Here is a 20,804-nt window from a genome sequence, read left to right as displayed (position 1 = left end):
ATGTAAACTTGTTTTTCAGTTCTGCTTGCATTTGTCTTCACTGTCACATCATTTCAAAATGTTTTCTTCTGCAGTATTAGCCGGCACTGTCATCACAACCGTCACTCGTGGTGGGAGTTTGCACGCCACAGTCTCGATCATCAACATCTACAAAGAGGGAAATTTGGCGATTCAGCAGGCGGGCAAGAACATGAGTGCCAGGCTCACTGTGGTCTGCAAGCAGTGCCCTCTCCTCAGAAGAGGTGAGTAGGGAGAAAACTGAGTCTCTCTGAGCAAGCCATGGATTTTCCATGCCATGGTTGGTCTAGGGAAGTAAATTCAGGGCTAATATGTTGCCCACTTCTTTCAGAGCAGGAAGGCCTTTGGAGTCAGGAAGAATTGGGGTCTCATCCAAGTCCTTGTAACTTGTGGCATAAGAAGGGGTAGTGGACATGATGAACAAGTGAAAGAAGTGTTTGAAGTTGAGTCAATAAGCAACAGACACACAGAGCAGTGCAGGGTGGAGAGATTTTAGATTATTGCACTTAAGGTGCCAGTACTGTCTAGGTTTAAAGAAAATATCCAGCAGCCAACAGGAAATGCAGACCCGACGTTCAGAAGAGGGAGGTATATCTGGGCTAGACTCAAAGATCTGGGAATCATTTGCAGAGTTAGGACTATTAAGTCCATGGATGGGAATGAGTTTATTGAAAGAAATTATGAAAAACAGACAGTTACTCTAGAGCTAGAGGCACATGACTTTTTAGGAATATATATTTAACAACTTAGTAACATATGTTTCATGGTTTTTAAAAAGTTGAAATAAGTAGGTAAGAGTATTAAAAGTGAAACCCTTTTCCTTTCCCTAGAAGTACTCTGAAAAGTTCCTTCCAGCCAGACATGGTAGCTCATGCCTGTAATCCCAGCATTTTGGGAGGCCAAGGTGGGAGGATTCTTAAGCCCAGAAGTTCGAGACCAGACTGGGTGATGTAGTGAGACCCTATTTCAAAAAAAAAAAAAAAAATTTAAGTTCCTTTCAGGAAGTTTCTATCCGTATAAAGCATGGGCATATACACTTATGGAATCATACTACACACAAGTTCTGCAATTTTTCCCCTACATAAGCTCTAGACATCTTTCCATAACAGCACATAAAGACAGATCTCTTTCTTTGGAATGGTATCATGCCTGGTATTCCACCACGTGATATACCATGATTTCTCAGTTCAACCTCAGCTCATTCCTTTCCTCAGTCTTGTTACGAACATCTCCAACAAGAAACCAAACCAAACCACACACATACACACTCACAATGAGAGAGAGAGAGAGAGAGAGAGAGACAGAATATCCACTTCAAGAAAGCTTTACCATCCCAGCAATTTAGGAGGCTGAGATGGGAGGATTAGTTCAGCCCAAGAGTTAGAGACCAGCCTGGGCAACATAGTGACACCTCCTCTCTACTAAAAATCAAAAAATGTATCCGGATGTGGTGGTGTGCACCTGTGGTCCCAGCTACTCGTGAGGCTGAGGCAGGAGGAATCCGCCTTGAACCTAGTAGGTCAAGGCTGCAGTGAGTCATGATCACACCACTGCACTCCAGCCTGGGTGACAGAGCAAGACTGTCTAAAAAAAGAAAACATTTAAAAATAAAGCAACCTTTACTGTGAATTCAGATTGTTCAGAAAAGTCAGGAGGCTAGTAGCCTCATGTTGACTCTCCAGAGAGAATCACAAAAGCTCTGTAAAAGAGAAACATTTCTTTCCAGAACTGCCAGAATAGCAGATATTGCACCTCAAGATTCTATAAGGTCTCATAATGCTGCTAGCACTTCAGCCTTGAGGCAGCATTGCTTGCCCAGACTCTCACAGACCACTGTGATGACACGGTCAACCCACACAGGAAAATACAAGAGAAAAAGGACACATTTTCTCTATGACACACCAGGGGAAAGGGAAATTAAAGGAGGAATTAACACATACCTTTTTTTCTGATTTATTTCTCAGGTAATATAAATATTCAGAGTTACCCAACACTTCAGGCCCCAGTCTAGGCCTAACTTAGCCGGTCATACCAATATATAAAAACATAGTATAACCAATATAAGTACTCTTGACATTGATGTTTTGCAAGAAACTGTACAAATGCAAGTAGTATATGATCCATCTGTGCCCTCAAGAAGCTTACATAGCATACATGTTTGAGATGTTGATTAAAGTTCAAGACAACAGCAGCATAAGAGAGTGGATCATTGGTTGCCAAATGCCAGGAAAATCCAGACACATGATGGGATTGAGAAGCCACCTGAGGATGGCCCATCACGGAGCCCTGGAGGCCCCTCAAGGAAGGAGAGTCTTTCACATTAATGCGGTACAATCTTCTTATCAGGCACTTGGAACCACAACAGACCAACAGCACTGAAGAGCGGGACATGGCTGGATCTAACCACTCAGTCCGGTTTCCTGGCGTGAGCGTAGCCGAAATACCTTACTAGTTGAATTTGGCTTTTTCCTGATGAGAGTCTTAAACCAGATTTGATCATCCAGGCACAGTGGTGTGTGCCTGTAGTCCCAACTACTTTGGAGTCTGAGGCAGGAGAATTGCTTAAGCTCAGTAGTTGAAGACCAGCCTAGGGAATATGGCAAGACCCCCATCTCTAAAAAGCAAAAACAAGAAAACTCAGATTTTATCCTAGATGGAATACATGTATAATCTTATCATTCGCAGAAGAGAACATTTATCTAGAGGTAACTTACAGTCTAAGTTGTTTCATACATCATACATAGAGAAAAAGATTAATTTCTGTATTCTCTTTCTTTAGGTCTAAATTACATTATTATGGGCCAAGTAGGTGAAGATGGGCGAGGCAGAATCATGCCAAACAGCTTTATCATGATGTTCAAGACCAAGAATCAGAAGCTTCTGAATGCCTTAAAAGACAAGCAGTGTTAACAGTGAACTGTGTCCGTTTAAGCTGTATTCTGCCATTGCCTTTGAAAGATCTATTTTCTCTCAGTAGAAAAAAAAAAAATACTTATAAAATTACATATTCTGAAAGAGCATTCCGAAAGATGGGACTGATTGACTCTTCACATGATGGAGGTATGAGGCCTCTGAGATAGCTGAGGGAAGTTCTTTGCCTGCTGTCAGAGGAGCAGCTATCTGATGGGAAACCTGACTTAGTGTGGTGATAGGAAGCCAAAAGTGTCAAGCGTTGACAGCTTGGAAGCAGTTTATTATACATCTCTGTAAAAGGATATTTTAGAATTGAGTTGTGTGAAGATGTCAAAAAGAGATTTTAGAAGTGCAATATTTATAGTGATATTTGTTTCACCTTCAAGCCTTTGCCCTGAGGTGTTACAATCTTGTCTTGCGTTTTCTAAATCAATGCTTAATAAAATATTTTTAAAGGATTACAGAACAGCCACTAAACTTCTTTTTATAGATAGAGGGACATTGTAGAAAGAATATTCCCTTTTAGCAATAAGAATAGTGTTATTTATGCATAAGATTCCCTTTGTATCAATTTACGCTTTGCTAAAAGAGCATTCCAAGAATTTCAGGGACTAAATGGATTCAGTAATGTCAGTAGACTAGCATTCTTCTATCTGCAGAAACAGAGAATGTTAGTGCTAGAATAACATCTCTCAGGGATCTAGTTCACACTCTTTCATTTTGTAATTGAAACGGAAGCTCAGGTATGTTTAATGACTTGCCAGAGCACATGTCTCCTAAGAGACAAAACGATCAAACTAAAGAGTCCTAATTCCAAACCCTTTGCCCTGTCACTAGAATAGCCTTCCCTACCCCCAGAAGAAAGCCCTCTTATCCTGATTTGAAGAGTGAAGTACTAAATACTAATACTTAGGCTGGTAAATACTATCCTGTGTAACTGGTCATTTTACGGAACTTGAAATTAGAAGCAAGCTTGACACACCTGGCCTGTTCATCCCCAGTTAACTGAATCAGGCTGTATCAGCTAAGAGCCTTTGAGAAATCTATTTTCACTCATTAGTGGAAGAACAGCAAAAGGACCATCATTCACACAGAGCTGCTTAAGGCACAACTGTATGAGTGCAGCAACCAGCCCTGTTACCACCAGCCAGGGACTGTGGGCGAGCGGACAACCATCCCTATCCAAAGAAGGCTGAAAGAACATTAGGGATGAACAAAGATGTGGGTCACAAACTCTTCCACAGTAGAAGCAAAGTTTTGGTAATAAGGGAAAATACTCTTTTAGATGAAAACAATAATTCCCAGTCCTAGGATGACCAGACATTTAAAGGGTGGCAAAATAGAAGTTCAAAAGGAATATTCCCTCTGTTACAGCAGCTGGGTGAGCATAAGGAAGCTACAAAATTGGGCTGGCAGGCAGGTCAGAAACTGCTCCTGTACTTTCCCACTGAGGAGCCATCAGCACCAGGGAACTCTGCAGCTGAGGAAGTACATGAACTAGAAGACCCTGATGACTGGGTGACTGGCTTCCTCGGCCAGTGGCAGCTTTTAGAAAGTTCTCTTAGCCAGCTGAACTTCACAGACCAGCTGCGCCCAGCCAGGATGTGACCGTGGACTCCTTATTGATTCCAGCCTTCTCAGAGCAAGTTGCTTCCCTTCAAGAATACATGTCCTGGGACTTAGGAGGGAATCCTAAAGATTTCAGTATTTCTTCCTTTCTAATAGAATCTCCCATTGGTGAATTATAAGCAGCATGCTGGCGGGTATCAACCTTCTTCTGCATGACCAGCGGGAAGACTTCTTTAGGTGAGTGGGGGCTTGCGTCATAGTGGGGTAAAAACTGAGAAGAGTAATCTAAACTACTCATACTATTGACATCTCTGACACAATATTTTACAACTGTTTAGGGGATTCACGGTTAACAGTGTGTGGCACTGGTTTGTCTTTTACTTCAATTATTCAAAACAGAGATAATCAACATGAATCATGAAGCTGCTCTTTCTGGAATAACATCCACTTTGTAACTTCTTTCCTTTTTATAAAATCATTTTTCTATAGTTTGAATGTATCCTCCAAAGTTTACGGGTTGGAAAGTAAATCCTCAATGCAACAGTGTTGAGAGATGGGCTCTTTTATGAGGCAGAGCCCTCACAAATGGATTAATGACATTATCACGAGAGTGGGTTAGTTATCGTGAGAATGGGTCCTTGGTAAAAGGATGAATTTGGCCCCCTGCATTCCCCATTCCATCCGTCTCTTTCTCTTTTGGGCATGCACATGTGTTGATGTGTTCATGTGCTCTCTTGCCTTTCCGTCTTCTGCCATGGGATGGTGCTGCGAGAAGGCTGTCAGCAGATGTGGGCCCTTGACTCTGGACTTCCCAGCCTCCAGAACTGTAAGAAATAAATATCTGTTCTTTATAAATTACCCAGTCTCAGATATTCTGTTATAGCAGCACAGAACGGACTAAGACACCTTTATTTTGACTGAGGTTTAGTTTCCTTAGTTATAATTTGAGGGAGTTAGACTACATAACTTTTGGGATCCCATACTATTTTCTCTTTTAGGAATTGCTTATTTTTCAAGAAAGTTGATGAGGTTTGTGTTTTTAATAAGTATTTATACTTGGGGAGTCAAATACACATGAAGAATGAATAGGTGACCGTACTAACATATCACAAAACATTTCAAAATTCTAAATAAATCTCACTGTTTCAGAGCATCTTGCTAGCTTGATTTTCATCCTTTGAATTCCTGTAAACGAACATTTAAGAATTTTGCCAAGTTCCGAAGTCTTAAATTCCATTATTTATTTACTTGCAAGTTAACCTTAATTGGAAGACATTTACCTTCTTTGCTTTCATATGTTAATAGACCACTGCTACCAGGCTCCCATTTACTTCTGGACTATTTAAATAGTATCAACTAACAACAAAAAAAATCTCCCTTAAAGAAAAGCCCTATAATTAAACAGCCACTAATCAGAAAGTTCTAACGTGAGTTAGGTAATATTAATCAGAGACACCTTTTGCTTGAGTTCATGGATTTAAGCAAACAAATTTATATATTTTTATATAAATGGAAACAAAAAAATCTGCAATTAAATTCAATTAGCAAGCAAACGTTTTTTAAAAAGGTTTGACCTAAGTATTTTAAAGACCTCATATTGAGAGAGAGAAAGATAAAAATATTAACTTAGGACTTTGATAACTTAAGTATTTCCATCAATTTATGTAGGGTAATATAATAAAATAATAATATAAATAGAGCATAAATAATATAAATAGAGCATCAACATTTAAAACCAGCAGAGGAAAAAAAGGTTACAGAAAGTGAAACCAGGAAAAATACAACAAAGTAAGGTAAAAATACAAACATATCAATAATTTCAATAAATACCTAAACTAAATACTGAAAGTTATACGTCAAAATGGTCAGACTGGCTTAGAAAAAGAAATACAACTATGTGCTGTTTGAAAGAGACATCTAAAACATGAGGACCCAGAAAAGTTGAAAGGGATAGAAAAAGATAAATATGGTATGCCAGGCAAACATTAACCAAAACAAAATGGTATGGTTTTATTAATACTAGAAAAAAAATACTTAAAGGCATTACTCAAGATGAAGAGAGTTACCAGGAGATATAACAATTCTAAATTTGCACACAGCTAATAAAATCCTTCAAAATATATAACTAAATCTGATATAGTATAAATAGAAATGGACAAGTTCACCATCATAACAGGAGGTTTTAACATGTTTCTCTTAGTAATTGACAGATTTAAAAGAGAAAACATGAAAAATATAGAAGTGTTGAACCACACAATTAGCTAGATTTACCTAACACACATACATAGAACAGAACCAAGGGTGCATTATTTTTGAGCTCATATGGAACAATTTCAGAACTTGCCATGTACCATGGAGCAAAGTCCAACAAATTCCAAACAAGTAGTATCAGATAGCCTTCTCTAACAACAGTAAACAACTAGAAATTAATAACAAAAAGTAAACAACAAAAAACATAAGAAAAAAATTGGAAATTAAGAAATGTACTTTCAACTCACGTTTAAAGGAAACCATAATGGAAAACAAAATATTAAAAACTGAACAATAGAAAAACTGCATTTTAAAATGTATGAAATGCAGCTTAACCAATACTTTAAAATTTATAATCTTACGTGTTTACATTATAAAAGAAAGGGTGGAAATTTGTGAATGATACAAATTGGGAACTTAGTAAAAGGAAAACAGCATAAACTTTTAAAAGGTAGGAGAAAATAGCATAGAGCAGAAATTGAATAAAATTGTCATCTTAAATAATAGAAAAAAGGAAAGCCAAATGTTCTTTAAAATGACTAATGTAATTGACAAAACTCTGATCAGATTAAGCAAGAAAAGAAGTAAAAACAGATAAATAAACCAATTTTGTATTGAAAGAGGACTTTACTGCACATTTTTCAGAATCTTGAAAGGTAATAAGATACTATGAATCACTTTATGCTCATAGATTTGAAAACTTAGGTAAAGTGGACAAATTCCGAGGGGGAAGGTGAAGCTGGGTATTGAGAACTTAACACAGACTCAAGTAGAAACAGAATACCTAAATAGTCCTATAATCATTAAAGAAATTTAACCTGTAGTTTAAAATATTTCCTCAAATAAAACTTGGGGCCTAGTTTTACCTGGAAGGCCTACCAAACATTTAAGTGATAAATACTATCCATCTAACATAAACTATTCCAGAATAAAGAAGGAACACTTTATGTTCCAACATAAAGAAGGAACACTCAGCAGTTCTTTTTATGAGATTAATATAATCTTAATACCAAAATTTAGAGACAGTAGGAACCAGGAAAATCTCCAGTCCACTTGCTTCCACCTATGAACATAGGTGCGAATATTGTAAACAAAACATTGTCAAACAAAATTCAGCAAACAAAACAGATCATGATCAAGTCGGGTTTATCCCAGGTATGCATGGTTGATTTAACATTAGAAAACCAATGAACGTAATGGGTGCAGCACAGCAACATGGCACATGTATACATATGTAACAAATCTGCATGTTGTGCACGTGTACCCTAGAACTTAAAGTATAATAATAATTAAAAAAAAAGAAAAAATCAGTGAACATACTTTACAGAATAAATAGATCTACAATACTAACTAGGGAGACTGAGGTGCAACGAAACCTTCAGGCTCTTAAAAGCACCATGGATCTTTCTTGGTACCAATGTCTTCAGAAGGATATAGCACAGGGATGAGAGTTTAACAGGACAGTGTCAGAATTTCTTTTTCTGTGAGAATCATTGTAGCATTCTGGCAGAAGTTTACACAGCCAAACATTAGCTGTTTTCTTTTGCCTCCCTAGATGATGTCTCAGAATCAAGGAGAAAAAAAAGATTCAGTCAGGTGAACACAAGTGGGTGTAGACACACCAGCTGAAAGGTCACATCTCCACAGACGCCAGTATCTCTTACAACTGCATAGCACAGCTTCCTGACTTCTCATAGATGACGTGCCTAGTTGTAAGAGTTACGCACTCAGGAAAGCGCAGCCAATGTCCCTCCATCAGGTATTCGCAGTTCAAGGATTGTTCCCCCCAATCCAGATGCAGTTTACCTATCGGCTCATTTTTACCATAAGCAAGTATGCCTAGCAACATAGCTGACCTACTGTATTATCAGATTACTAGGTAACCTAAACTATAGTTAAACAAAGGTCAAATTCTTAACGGAATGGGGAAAGGTACTGTTAAGCCCTATTCACAATAGATGGAGAACATTCATTTGATTTCAATAATGCAGAAAAAGCATTTAATCTAGTTCAACATTTATTCCTGACAAAAAATTAACCCTGAGAAAACTATGAATAGAAAGAAATGTCCTTAAGTTGACAAGAAAATCTGCAGCAAAGCTCATACTTAATGGTGAAATATTGAAAGCATTTCTGTTAAGATCAGTGGTAAGACATGAATGCCTGAAATTGTCATATCTATTAGAAATTGTACTGAGGGATCTAGACAGTGTGGTAAGGCAAGACAATGAAATATGTGATATAAGGATTGGAAAGGGAGAAACAAGACTATTATAGTAGAGAGATGTAGAGAGATGTTATGCTTATCCAGATAGAAAAACCCAAGGTAACCTGCAGGTGATTCAAATAGAAAATTTCCCATGCTTATTATCTCTTAGGTGTGTAAATAAACCCTAGCCTAAGGACAAAATATTGATTTTTTTTTTTACCTTTTATAATTAAGAGTCTTGAATTCAGGGCCCTTTGCACAAAAAGCCTCTTTTTCTCCCCCCGCCCCCCGCCTTGGAGACGAAATTTCCCTCTTTTGCCCAGGGTGGAGTGAAGTGGCACAATCTTGGCTCACTGCAACCTCCACCCCCTGGGTTCAAGCAATTCTTCTGCCTCAGCCCCCCGAGTAGCTGGGATTACAGGTGCCCACTACCACGCCCAGCTAATTTTTGTATTTTTTTTTAGTAGAGATGAGGTTTCACCATGTTGGCCAGGCTGGTCTTGAACTCCTTACCTCAGGTGATCCTCCGCCTTGGCCTCCCAAAGTGCTGGGATTATAGGTGTGAGCCACCACGCTGGGCCACGAATAGCCTCTTTTTGACAGAGGCGCTCTGGATGTACAAGTGTGGGATTGCCCATGGATGCACGGAATCGGGTGTTCTGGGTGAGTAGCTCTGGAATATACATAAAAATTTGTTCTGAGGTATTCTAAAGTTATTATTAAAAATCCTGGTTTTGATTTTTTTGTCATTTGCTTCTCCCTTTTAAAAACCAAGTCAACAATTGAGTTTAAAAGGCTAAAATTTGATTAGATATAATTGAAACATCTTTGCCTGAAGGATGTTCTTGTAGCATTCTAATACTAAGATTGGGTTAGATTTCAACAATGAGATGAAGCTTTTAAGTATAGAAACCTATTAAAATTTACAAGCTGAAAGCAAGACTTCATACATCTGATTAATTCATCTCATAAAAAAACTGATATTAATAGTAACATAATGCAGGTAAGAGCCTCCTGAGTGAAAAGGGAAAAGACTTGGATTCTCATTCACAGTGTGGCAACGGAATAACTTTAGTTTCCTTATCTGTAACATGAAGTTGAATTGGATCCTTTCTGAGATCCCTTATGGTCTTAAATGGTTTCTGGATCCTTGAATATTCAATTTTTTTTTTTTTTTTTTTTTTTGAGATGGAGTTTCACTCTGCTGACCAGGCTGAAGTGTAATGGCGTGATCTCGGCTCACTGCATCCTCTGCCTCCCAGGTTCAAACTATTCTCCTCCTCAGCCTCCTGAGTAGCTAGGATTACAACCGCACACCACCACGCCCAGTTTCACTATGTTGGCCAGGCTGATCTCGAACTCCTGACCTCAGGTGATCCACCCCCACCCATCTCATCCTCCTAAAGTGCTGAGATTACAGGTGTGAGCCACCACGCCTGGCTGAATATTCAAATTGATAAGGAAAGAAAATGGCACAGAAATGAAATTCACCAGTCTGTGTGCTCTAAACACTCTGGTTCCTTCTGGTCTGGTTGTTACTTTCGGAGGCTAACTCCCCCTTTCCTACGATGTTCACTACCTACCTGTCCATCCTCTTCCTCCAACTCTTGTTCATCTTGCTGTCTCTGCTTGACACTTGTCATAAAAGTTTTTAACGAATTAGTCATTTAGAAAAGTAGGGACTTAAGCTCTGTTTGCTGACCAAGATGAACCTACAATGAGAAGCTAATTCAAAAATGGAAAGCTTTTGGATATGTATTGACTGATAGGAAAAATAAATTGAATTCAGTATCTCGAGTCAGTCAGTATATAAACTTGGACAAATTACTCAAAATGTTAGTTTTCCTGTGTATTAAATTAGAAGGTTGAAGTAGGGAATCTGGGTTTTCTTTTAACCCAGTTTGAGAAAATAGGATCTGGAACCTACAACTGTTAAGATATTTAATAAACTAGATGTCATTCCTATAATATTTACACTAATGGATAATGGCTAAATTTTCATTGAATAACTTTGTGCCATTCAACATTAATACCATACTTAGAGTGAGGATACAGAAGAGAATGAGAGAACTGTTCCTTCCTGTGCCTGGTCTTGTTTTACAGCTTTTCAAAAGAAAGAGGCTGGGTGTAGTAGCACACTCCTGTGGCCCCAGCTACTTTGGGAGGCTGAGGTAGGAGGTTCTCTTTAGCCCAGAAGTTGGAGGCTGTAGTGTGCTCTGATGGCCCCTGTGAATAGCCACTGTACTTCCAGCCTGGCAAATATCGTGAGATTCTGTCACTGGGGTCAGCGAGGGTGGGTGGGAGAAGAAGACATCTGCATTCAAGCAAACACAGAAAATATTGTGATTGCTTTTTCTGTTGAAATAAAAATGGAGGAAATGAATTTTAAAATGAGAAGCTGAATTACCTCACAGAATTAATTCAATTTCTGAATGAGTTACTGAGGCAGCTTGTGTATTTTCCTCCTTAAAATTCTTAAAACAGCACTCAATCATTTTATCTTTCTTCTTCTTCTTCTTCTTTTTTTTTTTTTTTTCTTGAGACGGAGTTTCACTCTTCTTGCCCAGGCTGGAGTGCAATGGCGCAATCTCGGCTCACTGCAACCTCTGCCTCCCGGATGCAAATGATTCTCCTGCCTCAGCCTCCTGAGTAGCTGGGATTACAGGCATGCGCCACCACGCCCAGCTAATTTTGTATTTTTAGTAGAGACAGGGTTTCTCCATGTTGGTCACGCTGGTCTCAAACTTCCGACCTCAGGTGATCCACCTGCTTTGGCCTCCCAAAGTGCTGGGATTACAGGCGTGAGCCACGACGCCCAGCCCATTTTATCTTTCAGTAAGAATAAATTTACCTAAAATCGAAGGATGGATTAAATAACCTTTCTAATGGGGAGAGAGAGAGGGAGAGATAATTTTCCAGATTGCTGGTAGCAGGATGAAAAAAAAGGAACTTACCTATCTCACATATTGGAATGGCTGGGATAATCATTTTTTTTTTTTTAAATACATTTACCTCCTACACAAACCTGCTGTTTTGCCTCTTTTATTATTATAATTTAATTTATATCAGAAATAATGTCTCTTAAAGATTTTTGTTTTTGTTTTTTTGAGACGGAGTCTTGCTGTCTCCCAGGCTGGACTGCAGTGGCACGATCTCCGCTCACTGCAAGCTCTGCCTCCCAGGTTCACACCATTCTCCTGCCTCAGCCTCCCGAATAGCTGGGACTACAGGTGCCCGCCACCACACTCGGCTAATTTTTGTATCTTTAGTAGAGACGGGGTTTCACTGTGTTAGCTGGAATGGTCTTGATCTCCTGACCTTTTGATCCACTCGCCTCAGCCTCCCAAAGTGCTGGGACTACAGAAGATGGTTATTTTTAAAGCATCAACTAGCATATAAAATTTTTCCTAATTTATGTGTTGCATATCTGAAGTATTTATTTCAGTCTGTGGGTAGGGAGAGCAGAATAGGAAAACACAATATGAAATTGTCAAATGAAGAGAAGCACTGTAATGGGAAATTCTTCTAAGTATATCCTTCAGAAACACAGCTTATGAATGGGGCTGTGATGCCAGAAAACTAATAAATTAACTTACAAGTGAGAAATTCAGAGCAGTGATTATCCCTGATACTATTACTAGTTTCTTAGTGTAATCTGAATAACTAGACCCAGTTGGTTTACTCCCAGGACCTATACCCTCAATTTATTTTTTTATACATGTATTTTCTGAGGAAAACAAAAATTTTGAAGTCTAAGGAATCAAAGTTTTCTTTATCAGGTAGAAAAAAGATAATAAGTATTTATTAATAAGATTAAGAGCACTTCCACTTTTATCATTTTAAGAAAGACTGTCAATGATTAGCAGTTGGTTTGCATCCCTCAAACAATTAATAATAACAACCTCTGGTTACTTTAAGGAAAGATGATAAGCTTTGAAATCTGAACACATAACTAAATGATAAGCAACCTCATCTTCATTGGGATTTCATGTGAGTAGAATCTCATTCTATTTTTTTAGTTATTAATATACAATGCTATTAGATTTCAATGCTAAAAACTATAAAACATTGCTAAGGGAAATTAAGGAAGACTTGAATAAATGAGAAGCTACATCATGTTGATAGTTTAGACAATACTGTTAAGATGTCAATTCTTCCCAAAGTGGTCTCTAGTTTCAAAGCAATTCCAATAAAAATCCCAAGGTTTTTTTTTTTTTTTTTTTTTTTAGAAATTGATAGTTTCCAAAATTTAAATGAACAATCATAGAACCCAAATAGCAAAAATACATTTGAAAAAGTAATACGAAGTTATTCACCTTGGCATTTATTACTGTACCCCATTGTGCTGTGTGAGTGATGGGCTACCAACTTGCATATGCAAGCACCGCTTTCTTTGGCAGTGGTAACGAATTGGAAGATTCCACTGCTATTTTCTTATTTATTTTAGTATGTTGTAGCATTATATTTTAGATTTTTTGTCTGGTTTGTTAAGGCATAATTTCTATACATTAAAATTTACTCTTTTTAAGCATACAGTTTGATGAGCTATGCAGTCAGTCGTCTCCTAGACCACTAGATCCTGGTACTCAATGATCTGATTTCAGTTCCTATAGTTTTGTCTTTTCTAGAATGTCATCTAAATGGAACCATGCAGTATTGTAGCCTTTTGTGACTGGCTTCTTTCACTTACTTTAAAAATTCATCCATGCTATTGCATACATCAGCAGTTTGTTCCTGCGGTGGCTTTATAATGTATCAACTTGGCTAGGCCTAACTATATTTCCCAAAATTCCCTTCCTTGTATTTTTCCAGTTACAGGAGACATTTTAGCGTGAGACTGGAGAGCAGAAGTGAAGCAGCAGCCATTTTGTTCTTGATGCGGGCACTTCTGCAGCTCACACGTGCTGTAACTTATCTGCTGGTTCACTTTGCTAATATGGGGCAGCAGCAAGGCCTACAGCTGACCCACCTTTCCTTGGATCCTCCTTCAGCTTCTCTGATTCCTGGGCCAAGTGAGTGTTTAGCAACATACTTGCAAAAGCCAGTGGCAAAGGGCAACACTCCTCCAACAGGGTACCACATCATAAAGTTGGAGATGTGAGGAGTCACACGGGACTTGGTCTGTCTTCATGGGTTCCAGCTTGTCCCTGATCTCTCCCACTTGACATCCATCTTTTCTTCCCACCTGCCTACCCTGTGGACTTCCAGCTTTGCTCCAGCATTAGATAAAAAAAAACAGAGACTTACAGAGACTGCTTACCAACTCCAGCAATTGTGTAACGTCAGATCCCTGTAAACAAATCACTATACACACACATACATGTGTGTCTGCAAATATCCTAGTAGCTCTGTTTCTCTCATTGTGACTGATACAATTCCTTTTTACTGCTGCATAAATTGTCATTGTATGGATGTACAATTTGCTGATCCAGTCACTAGTTAATGGACATTTGGTGGTTTTCAGTTTGACAGCATGAATACAGCTTCTAGAAATGTTCACATACAGGTCTTTGTTTTGGCAGATTATTTCAAAACATGGCACAGTAGTCCCCCCCCTTATCCCCAGGGGATATGTTCCAAGACCCCAGTGGATGCCTGAAACCACAGATACTTCTGAGCCCAACTGCTGTTAACTGGAACACGCTTCTGTTCATACCATCTACCCACAGATTTAATGCCTTTTCCATCTTAACTAAGTACTTCCCACACTGTGGCTGTAACTTTTGCAGTTTCAGGTGTAACAGCAAAATTAGCATAGATTTTTTTTCTTTTTCACAATTTCCCAGGCAAAAGATTCGTTCTTACTGTAGATGTTACCATATGTACATTTTTTCTCTTTCCTGAAGTTCCTTAAGTCAAGAGCTTTCACCTTTTCACTTAAAGGAAGCAGGCTACAGTTTCTCGTTGGCGTATTCAGATTGCCTGCATCACAACTCTTGCACTTTGGGGCCATTATAAAGTAAAATTAGGGTTACACATAAAGCAAGGGTTACACAAGCAGTGGGATGCCATGACAGTCGATCTGATAACAGAGAATGATGCTAAGTGATAAAGTGGTGGAGAGTATATACTGTGTGAATATGCTGAACAAAGGGATGATTCATGCCCAGGCAGGATGGCATGAGATTTCATCATATGACTCAGAACAGTGAACAACTTAGAACTTACGAATTGTCTGAACATGGAGGCTCACACTTGTAATCCCAGCAATTTGGGAGGCTGAGGCAGGAGGATTGCTTGAGCCCAAGAGTTCGAGGCTGCAGTGAGCTATCATCATGCCACTGCACAGAGAGTATGGGCAAAGAGAGACCCTGTCTCTAAGAAATAAACAAACAAACAAAACCTCAAGACATTTCTGGAATTTTTCATTCAATATTTTTGGACTATGATTGACTGTGGGTAACTGAAATCATGGAAAGTGAAACTGCAGATAAAGGGGGACTACTGTATATCTCAACTTTTAAAAATTGGTAATACAATGGACACACTCTATCCATTTATCATCTAATGTCAAATTTTATTCACCTTTTTTCTTACAAGATGCTGTCATTCAAAATGTACCTCATAGGCAACTCAACTCATGCATACAGTAGGCACTCTATAAATGTTTTAATAATTAGGTATTTTTTAGAATGACTAAAAATCCAGATGTAAACTCCCAATTGGGAAGTGCATAATCCCATTGTAGACAAAATATATAACTTTACAGGAAACATTTTTATAAGAATTTGCCCCAAAGAGGGAACACTTAAAATTTGGAAATTAAACAATAAAAATGCAAAAGCAAGATGAAACACAATACTAACCTATTTAGACAATGATCCCTGGATCGGTGGTGCTTACAGACCAAGAGTTACCTGCACCCTGTGGTGTAAGACCATCTGACATTCAGTTAAGAAGAGAATTATATACCTAATACCCTCTTAACTGGAAATGCTGCGAGAATATATAATAGCCTATGAAAACATTTTAGCTACATTCCTTTATGTGAGCACACAAAAAATTTAAATATATATTTTATTCTCTAATTTTAAAAAACCAATGATTTTCATCTTAAGCAGCAAGAATGATCCACAAATAAGTATGAAGTCACTTTTATAGAAGCTATGTTAAATTCTGGAAAGTACCTTGGGAGATAAGCTCAAGAACCTTAGTCCAAATATAAAACAAACCATTCCATTAAACAGACTTCCTATGTTTTACAAAAACAAAACAGGTTGTGACTACATGTGATAAAGTGTCTCCTATCTTAAAACTATAAACATTCACTCCAACTTAAAAAAAAATAGGACTATTATGATACGAAAAAATTAAAACCAACCAAATGTTGACAAGTAGCTACGCAAACTTATAAACATAAATGAATGCTCTAGCTAAAAAATAAAACACCTACTGACTATATTTTTCAAAAACTATATAATTCTATAAAAATTAAATATGTGGACTAACTACATCAATACATGGAAACGTATATATAAAATTTTAAGTGAAAAAAACGTTAAAAATATAAAGTGATTATAACCATGTAAAGGTAAATATATTACAAAAACTGAAGTGAATTTAAATTGAAAGACATAAATAGATTCAAATATTAGGGTTTTTTCTTTGTTGCTTAAGATTATAACAAAATGCAAAAGGAAAAAAAAGACTATTATTTTAGATAAAATTATACTCCTAAACTTAATACTGAACTATACGTGAACTCCTAAAACAGATATTTAAAACGTAACTTCTATATTTCAAGTGTATCCTATGAAGGAGATCAGCCCACATTTGCTGATCTTCATTTTATAACTGCCCCTCTAAAACATAAAAAGAAAACATTTTAAAGCACTGAGAAAACCAAGCAGCATGCTAACAAAATCTATCTACTTAATCTGTTTTGCTTCTGCAAAAAGCCACTAACAGAAGGTTTTAAAAAACTAATTCAATATACATACTTTACATAACATATATTTATGCTATAAATATTTTAAAGAATGGCTTTTACATAATTATTTCAATATATATCTCATTAATTTCATTGCAAGTTATGCAATATAGTCTTTTGGATCTGTTATTGAAAATTATTCTCTTCATGATTTAGAAAATGGTTAATTTCTTGGATAAAACATAGCATATTTAGAAGTCCGAAAGCCAAGTAAATCTCTTATTTCATTTCGGAATTTTGACAGATCTTGACGCAGTTCATTTAGATTTTCCACAGTTGCCTGATCTGTACTTTGCATCTTCTGTCTCATGGAAGTCAAGTAACGATGCACTAGGCAGCACATCACTTTTTGATAGTTTTCATCTCTCTTCTGTTTTAAATTTCTCCATTCCTTCAAAACAACAATATGATACTAAGGATATGCAGAAATAATACTTAAATGAGGTGGAGTTCAAAAATATATTCACAGACACAAACACATCTTTAAATGCTTTATTAGACTACAGTTTTGCTACTACATGGTATAATATTCAACACTTGTTTAAAACAAATATAGCCTGCATATTAGTTTAATGCATTTAATTTTATGCTTATCTTGATTGAAAAAAATTAGTCTTAGGAATCCTTAGTTTATAGCAGGGATTGGCAAACTACAACCCACAGGCCAAATATGGTCCATATCCTGACTTGACAGCCTGTGAGCTAAGAATAGATTTTACAGATGAACATTTATCATCAATTGATAATAACATTAATTTTAAACTCTAGTTAAGTGAAAATTTATCCCCTCCCAAAAGGAATTCCATTCTTTTCACTAGTAGACCTGTATTTAAAAAAATTATTACTGTTATTGTTATATTTTGAATTTTATCCATAAAAGTTTTGTGAAAATTTGTTTTCTCTCTTATTGTATCACTGCTTACACAATATCTCTGATTTTGTCTCAGCCTGAAAAGTGTAAACTATTTACTATCTGGACCTTTACAGAAAAAATGTCCCAACCCCTGGTTTACAGTAACATATATTGAATTATTGATGTATTGAATGGCTTTCAAGAAGAACCAGAAAAATATGAGCTGATTCTAGTAGTCATTCTTTAGCTACACTGACAGAATAGGTATTTCGAATATCTCTCATGTTTTAAAACTATGAGATGAAATTTTATATATTGGAGGAATCTGAAAAGTAAAAAAAAATCTCAGTACTGTCTCTCATTCTTAATAATTATATGTATGTGTATACACACACACACACACACACACACACACACACATTTGTTTTGAGGTGGAGTCTCACTCTGTCACCCAGGCTGGAGTGCGGTAGCGTGATCCTGGCTCAATGCAACTCCACCTCCTGGGTTCAAGCGATCCTACTGTCTCAGCCTCCTGAGTAGCTGGGACAACAGGCATGCACCACCACACCCAGCTAATTTTTGTGTTTTTAGTAGAGATGGGGTTTCACCATGTTGGCCAGGCTGGTCTCAAACTCCTGACCTCAAGTGATGTGCTTGCCTCAGCCTCCCAAAGTGCTGGGATTACAAGCGTGAGCTACCGCGCCCAGCCCTCTCATTCTCAATAGTATTTATTGAATCCTTACTTTATGTTGGATGCAATGCCATACATTAGGGAATATAGCAGTGAAAAAAGTCAGACAGTCACAGCCCTTAGGGAACTTGCATACTTATGCTTTAAGAAATATCTGAGATTAGGAATTGTTAAAACTTTTATGTTGCCATTCAAGCTTCTAATTTCTTACCTTTAAACTGTTTTGCCGTTTGACCTTGCCTTTTGATGTATGAGAGCAAATCCACTTACTGAGGCTACTAATCATATAGCAGATAGTCTTTGGTGAAGGAATGATGTTGAAAGGTGGAGGTAATGTACATTTATCATCAAAGTAGCTAAGCCATAACTTCGCTCGAGCAAACTTCCATTCTTTGTCTTCATGATTCTATATAAAAGGCAAATTAAAAAGCAAAGTAGAATATGAATACACACACAAATATGGGGGATATTTCCACACCTTGTAGAAAAAATTTTGTTCAACATCTGCAATTATTATACATTACTTACATTTTAAAAATCTATAGTTAATTTAAAAATACTATTTTTCAATTCTTATAATCTTATAATCTTTGGCTCTCTTATCTATTGTATGCACTTAGTATGGTCTGAGGAGAATATAAAGTTTTTAAAAGAATGAACTTACTGCTATCAACTGAAAACTTTTATGAAGCATTGCCACCAGCAGTTTGGTAAGCACAATCACAACCACCACATTGTATGTACCAACAATGACAGCTCCCACAAAGGACTGCAGTTCTTCTCCATAGCTAAATCTTGTGACAAAGATTGCCACATGCGCTAAGGAGAAAATATACCAGAACAAAGCAAAGCAGGTGCCAATGAACCTGTAAAGACAATTGCATTTCTGTTTAAAAGGCAATTAAAGAAATTAGCAAAAATGAATAATTTGTTTATATCAAAATTATTTAAATAAAACATTGATAATCCATGAACAATTCTTTATTTAAAAATGATGTTGATTTCCACAGTACAGATATGTCTTACTTTAAACAAAGAGACAGGCCCTAAGAAGATAAATTATTCATAACTGTTTAACCCCTTGCTGCCTTTCTGTCTGTTCTCAACAAGGCAGCCTATATGATTTGTTAATATCTAATTAGATTTTGTCACACCTCTGCTCAAAACCTTCAAATAACTCTCAATTTCAATAACTCAAAATCCTTACAAGGGCAGAAAGGTCCTACATGATCCCCATTTCCTTTCTGACTTCATTTCCTACAACTCCCCCTCCAATTCAACACATTGCATCCACACTGCCTGCCTGGCATTTTCTTGAACATGCCAGTCATGCTCCTACCTCTGGACACTGGCCTTTGCTGTTCTCTCTCTCTGTAAATGCTCTTCCCCCAGAAATCTTCTTCATGGCTTGCTCCTTTACCAGCTTTAGATCCTCACATGAATGTTATCTCTTCTGGGGCACTCCCTAGCTCTTTAGCTAAAACTGAACTCTGACACACAGATGCTCTTTAGCTCATGCTTTTTATTTGTCTTTGTAGCCCCGACCACTGTGTAACATAATAAGTATTTTACTCCTCTTTTTATTGCCTGTATCACCTCCCTAGAATGTTAAGCTTCATCAGGGTAGTTTTCTTTACTAATGCTTCATTTGCTCAGCACTTAGAGCATTGTCTGGTATATAGTAAATGCTACACTGACACTCATTAATCTTATTCTTTACATAAGATGACACACAAAATAAAGAATAGTTGACACATAATAGGAACATGACAAATGTGTCCTTCCACACCCTTTCTCTCCATTGTTTTATTTAAAAATGAGGGGAGGTATTTTGTTTACTCAAAACAGGGTGTTCAAATCCTTATGATACATTAGAGAAAAAAATGTTCATGAAATTCTAATGATTCTCAATTCTAACGACCTCTTAAAAAGTGTTGAAGCTGTGAGTGTTTCTGGCTGTAACAATGACTGAGAGTTGCTACTGACATTTAATACCTGAAGGACAGAGATGCTGAACATCTTGCAATATATGGGACTGACAAAGAATTGCTCAAAATGCTAAGAACACACAAGATGCCAATAATTCCTCTGTTAAGATAGACTGCAGTAGGGAAGACAAGGTAATAACTTGGACCCACTGTTTAAGATTCTGTATGTAAAGATGACTATAGTGACTCATGAAAAATAAGTATTTATTAAAGTTTATGAACATTAATAAGGAACTTCTTAAAGAAAATTTGAAGTTCCGTTTCTATAGATACTAATTCATATAGAAGATGGGAATGGGAGAAAATCTTTGCAATCTACTCATCTGACAAAGGGCTAATTTCCAGAATCTACAAAGAACTCAAACAAATATACAAGAAAAAAA

General features: G+C 37.2%; 2 protein-coding genes across 6 annotated transcripts in view; one reads left to right on the top strand and one right to left on the bottom strand.

Moving 5' to 3' along the window:
• The window catches only part of PCOLCE2 (procollagen C-endopeptidase enhancer 2), a 77,096-nt gene extending 73,699 nt beyond the window's left edge, over positions 1-3,397 (top strand). The window contains exons 8-9 of the mRNA XM_023215358.3: positions 75-242; positions 2,798-3,397. Coding sequence (XP_023071126.1) covers positions 75-242; positions 2,798-2,928 — 299 coding nt within the window. The 3' untranslated portion in view covers positions 2,929-3,397. The remainder of the gene's footprint in view (positions 1-74; positions 243-2,797) is intronic.
• A 12,058-nt stretch (positions 3,398-15,455) lies between these two features.
• Positions 15,456-20,804, bottom strand: part of TRPC1 (transient receptor potential cation channel subfamily C member 1) — an 83,153-nt gene continuing 77,804 nt past the window's right edge. For all 5 annotated transcript variants that reach the window (XM_023215353.3, XM_023215354.3, XM_023215355.2 and 2 more), the window contains 3 exons: positions 19,098-19,299; positions 18,645-18,839; positions 15,456-17,280 (listed from right to left, as the gene is read on the bottom strand). In XM_023215353.3, the coding sequence (XP_023071121.1) occupies positions 17,053-17,280; positions 18,645-18,839; positions 19,098-19,299 (625 nt within the window). In that variant the 3' untranslated portion in view covers positions 15,456-17,052. The remainder of the gene's footprint in view (positions 17,281-18,644; positions 18,840-19,097; positions 19,300-20,804) is intronic.

The sequence above is a fragment of the Piliocolobus tephrosceles genome, chromosome 2, assembly GCF_002776525.5.
Source record: "Piliocolobus tephrosceles isolate RC106 chromosome 2, ASM277652v3, whole genome shotgun sequence".
Lineage (NCBI taxonomy): Eukaryota > Metazoa > Chordata > Mammalia > Primates > Cercopithecidae > Piliocolobus > Piliocolobus tephrosceles.
The sequence above is the reverse complement of the archived record's forward strand: the minus strand, read 5'-3'. Positions and strand labels throughout refer to the sequence as shown.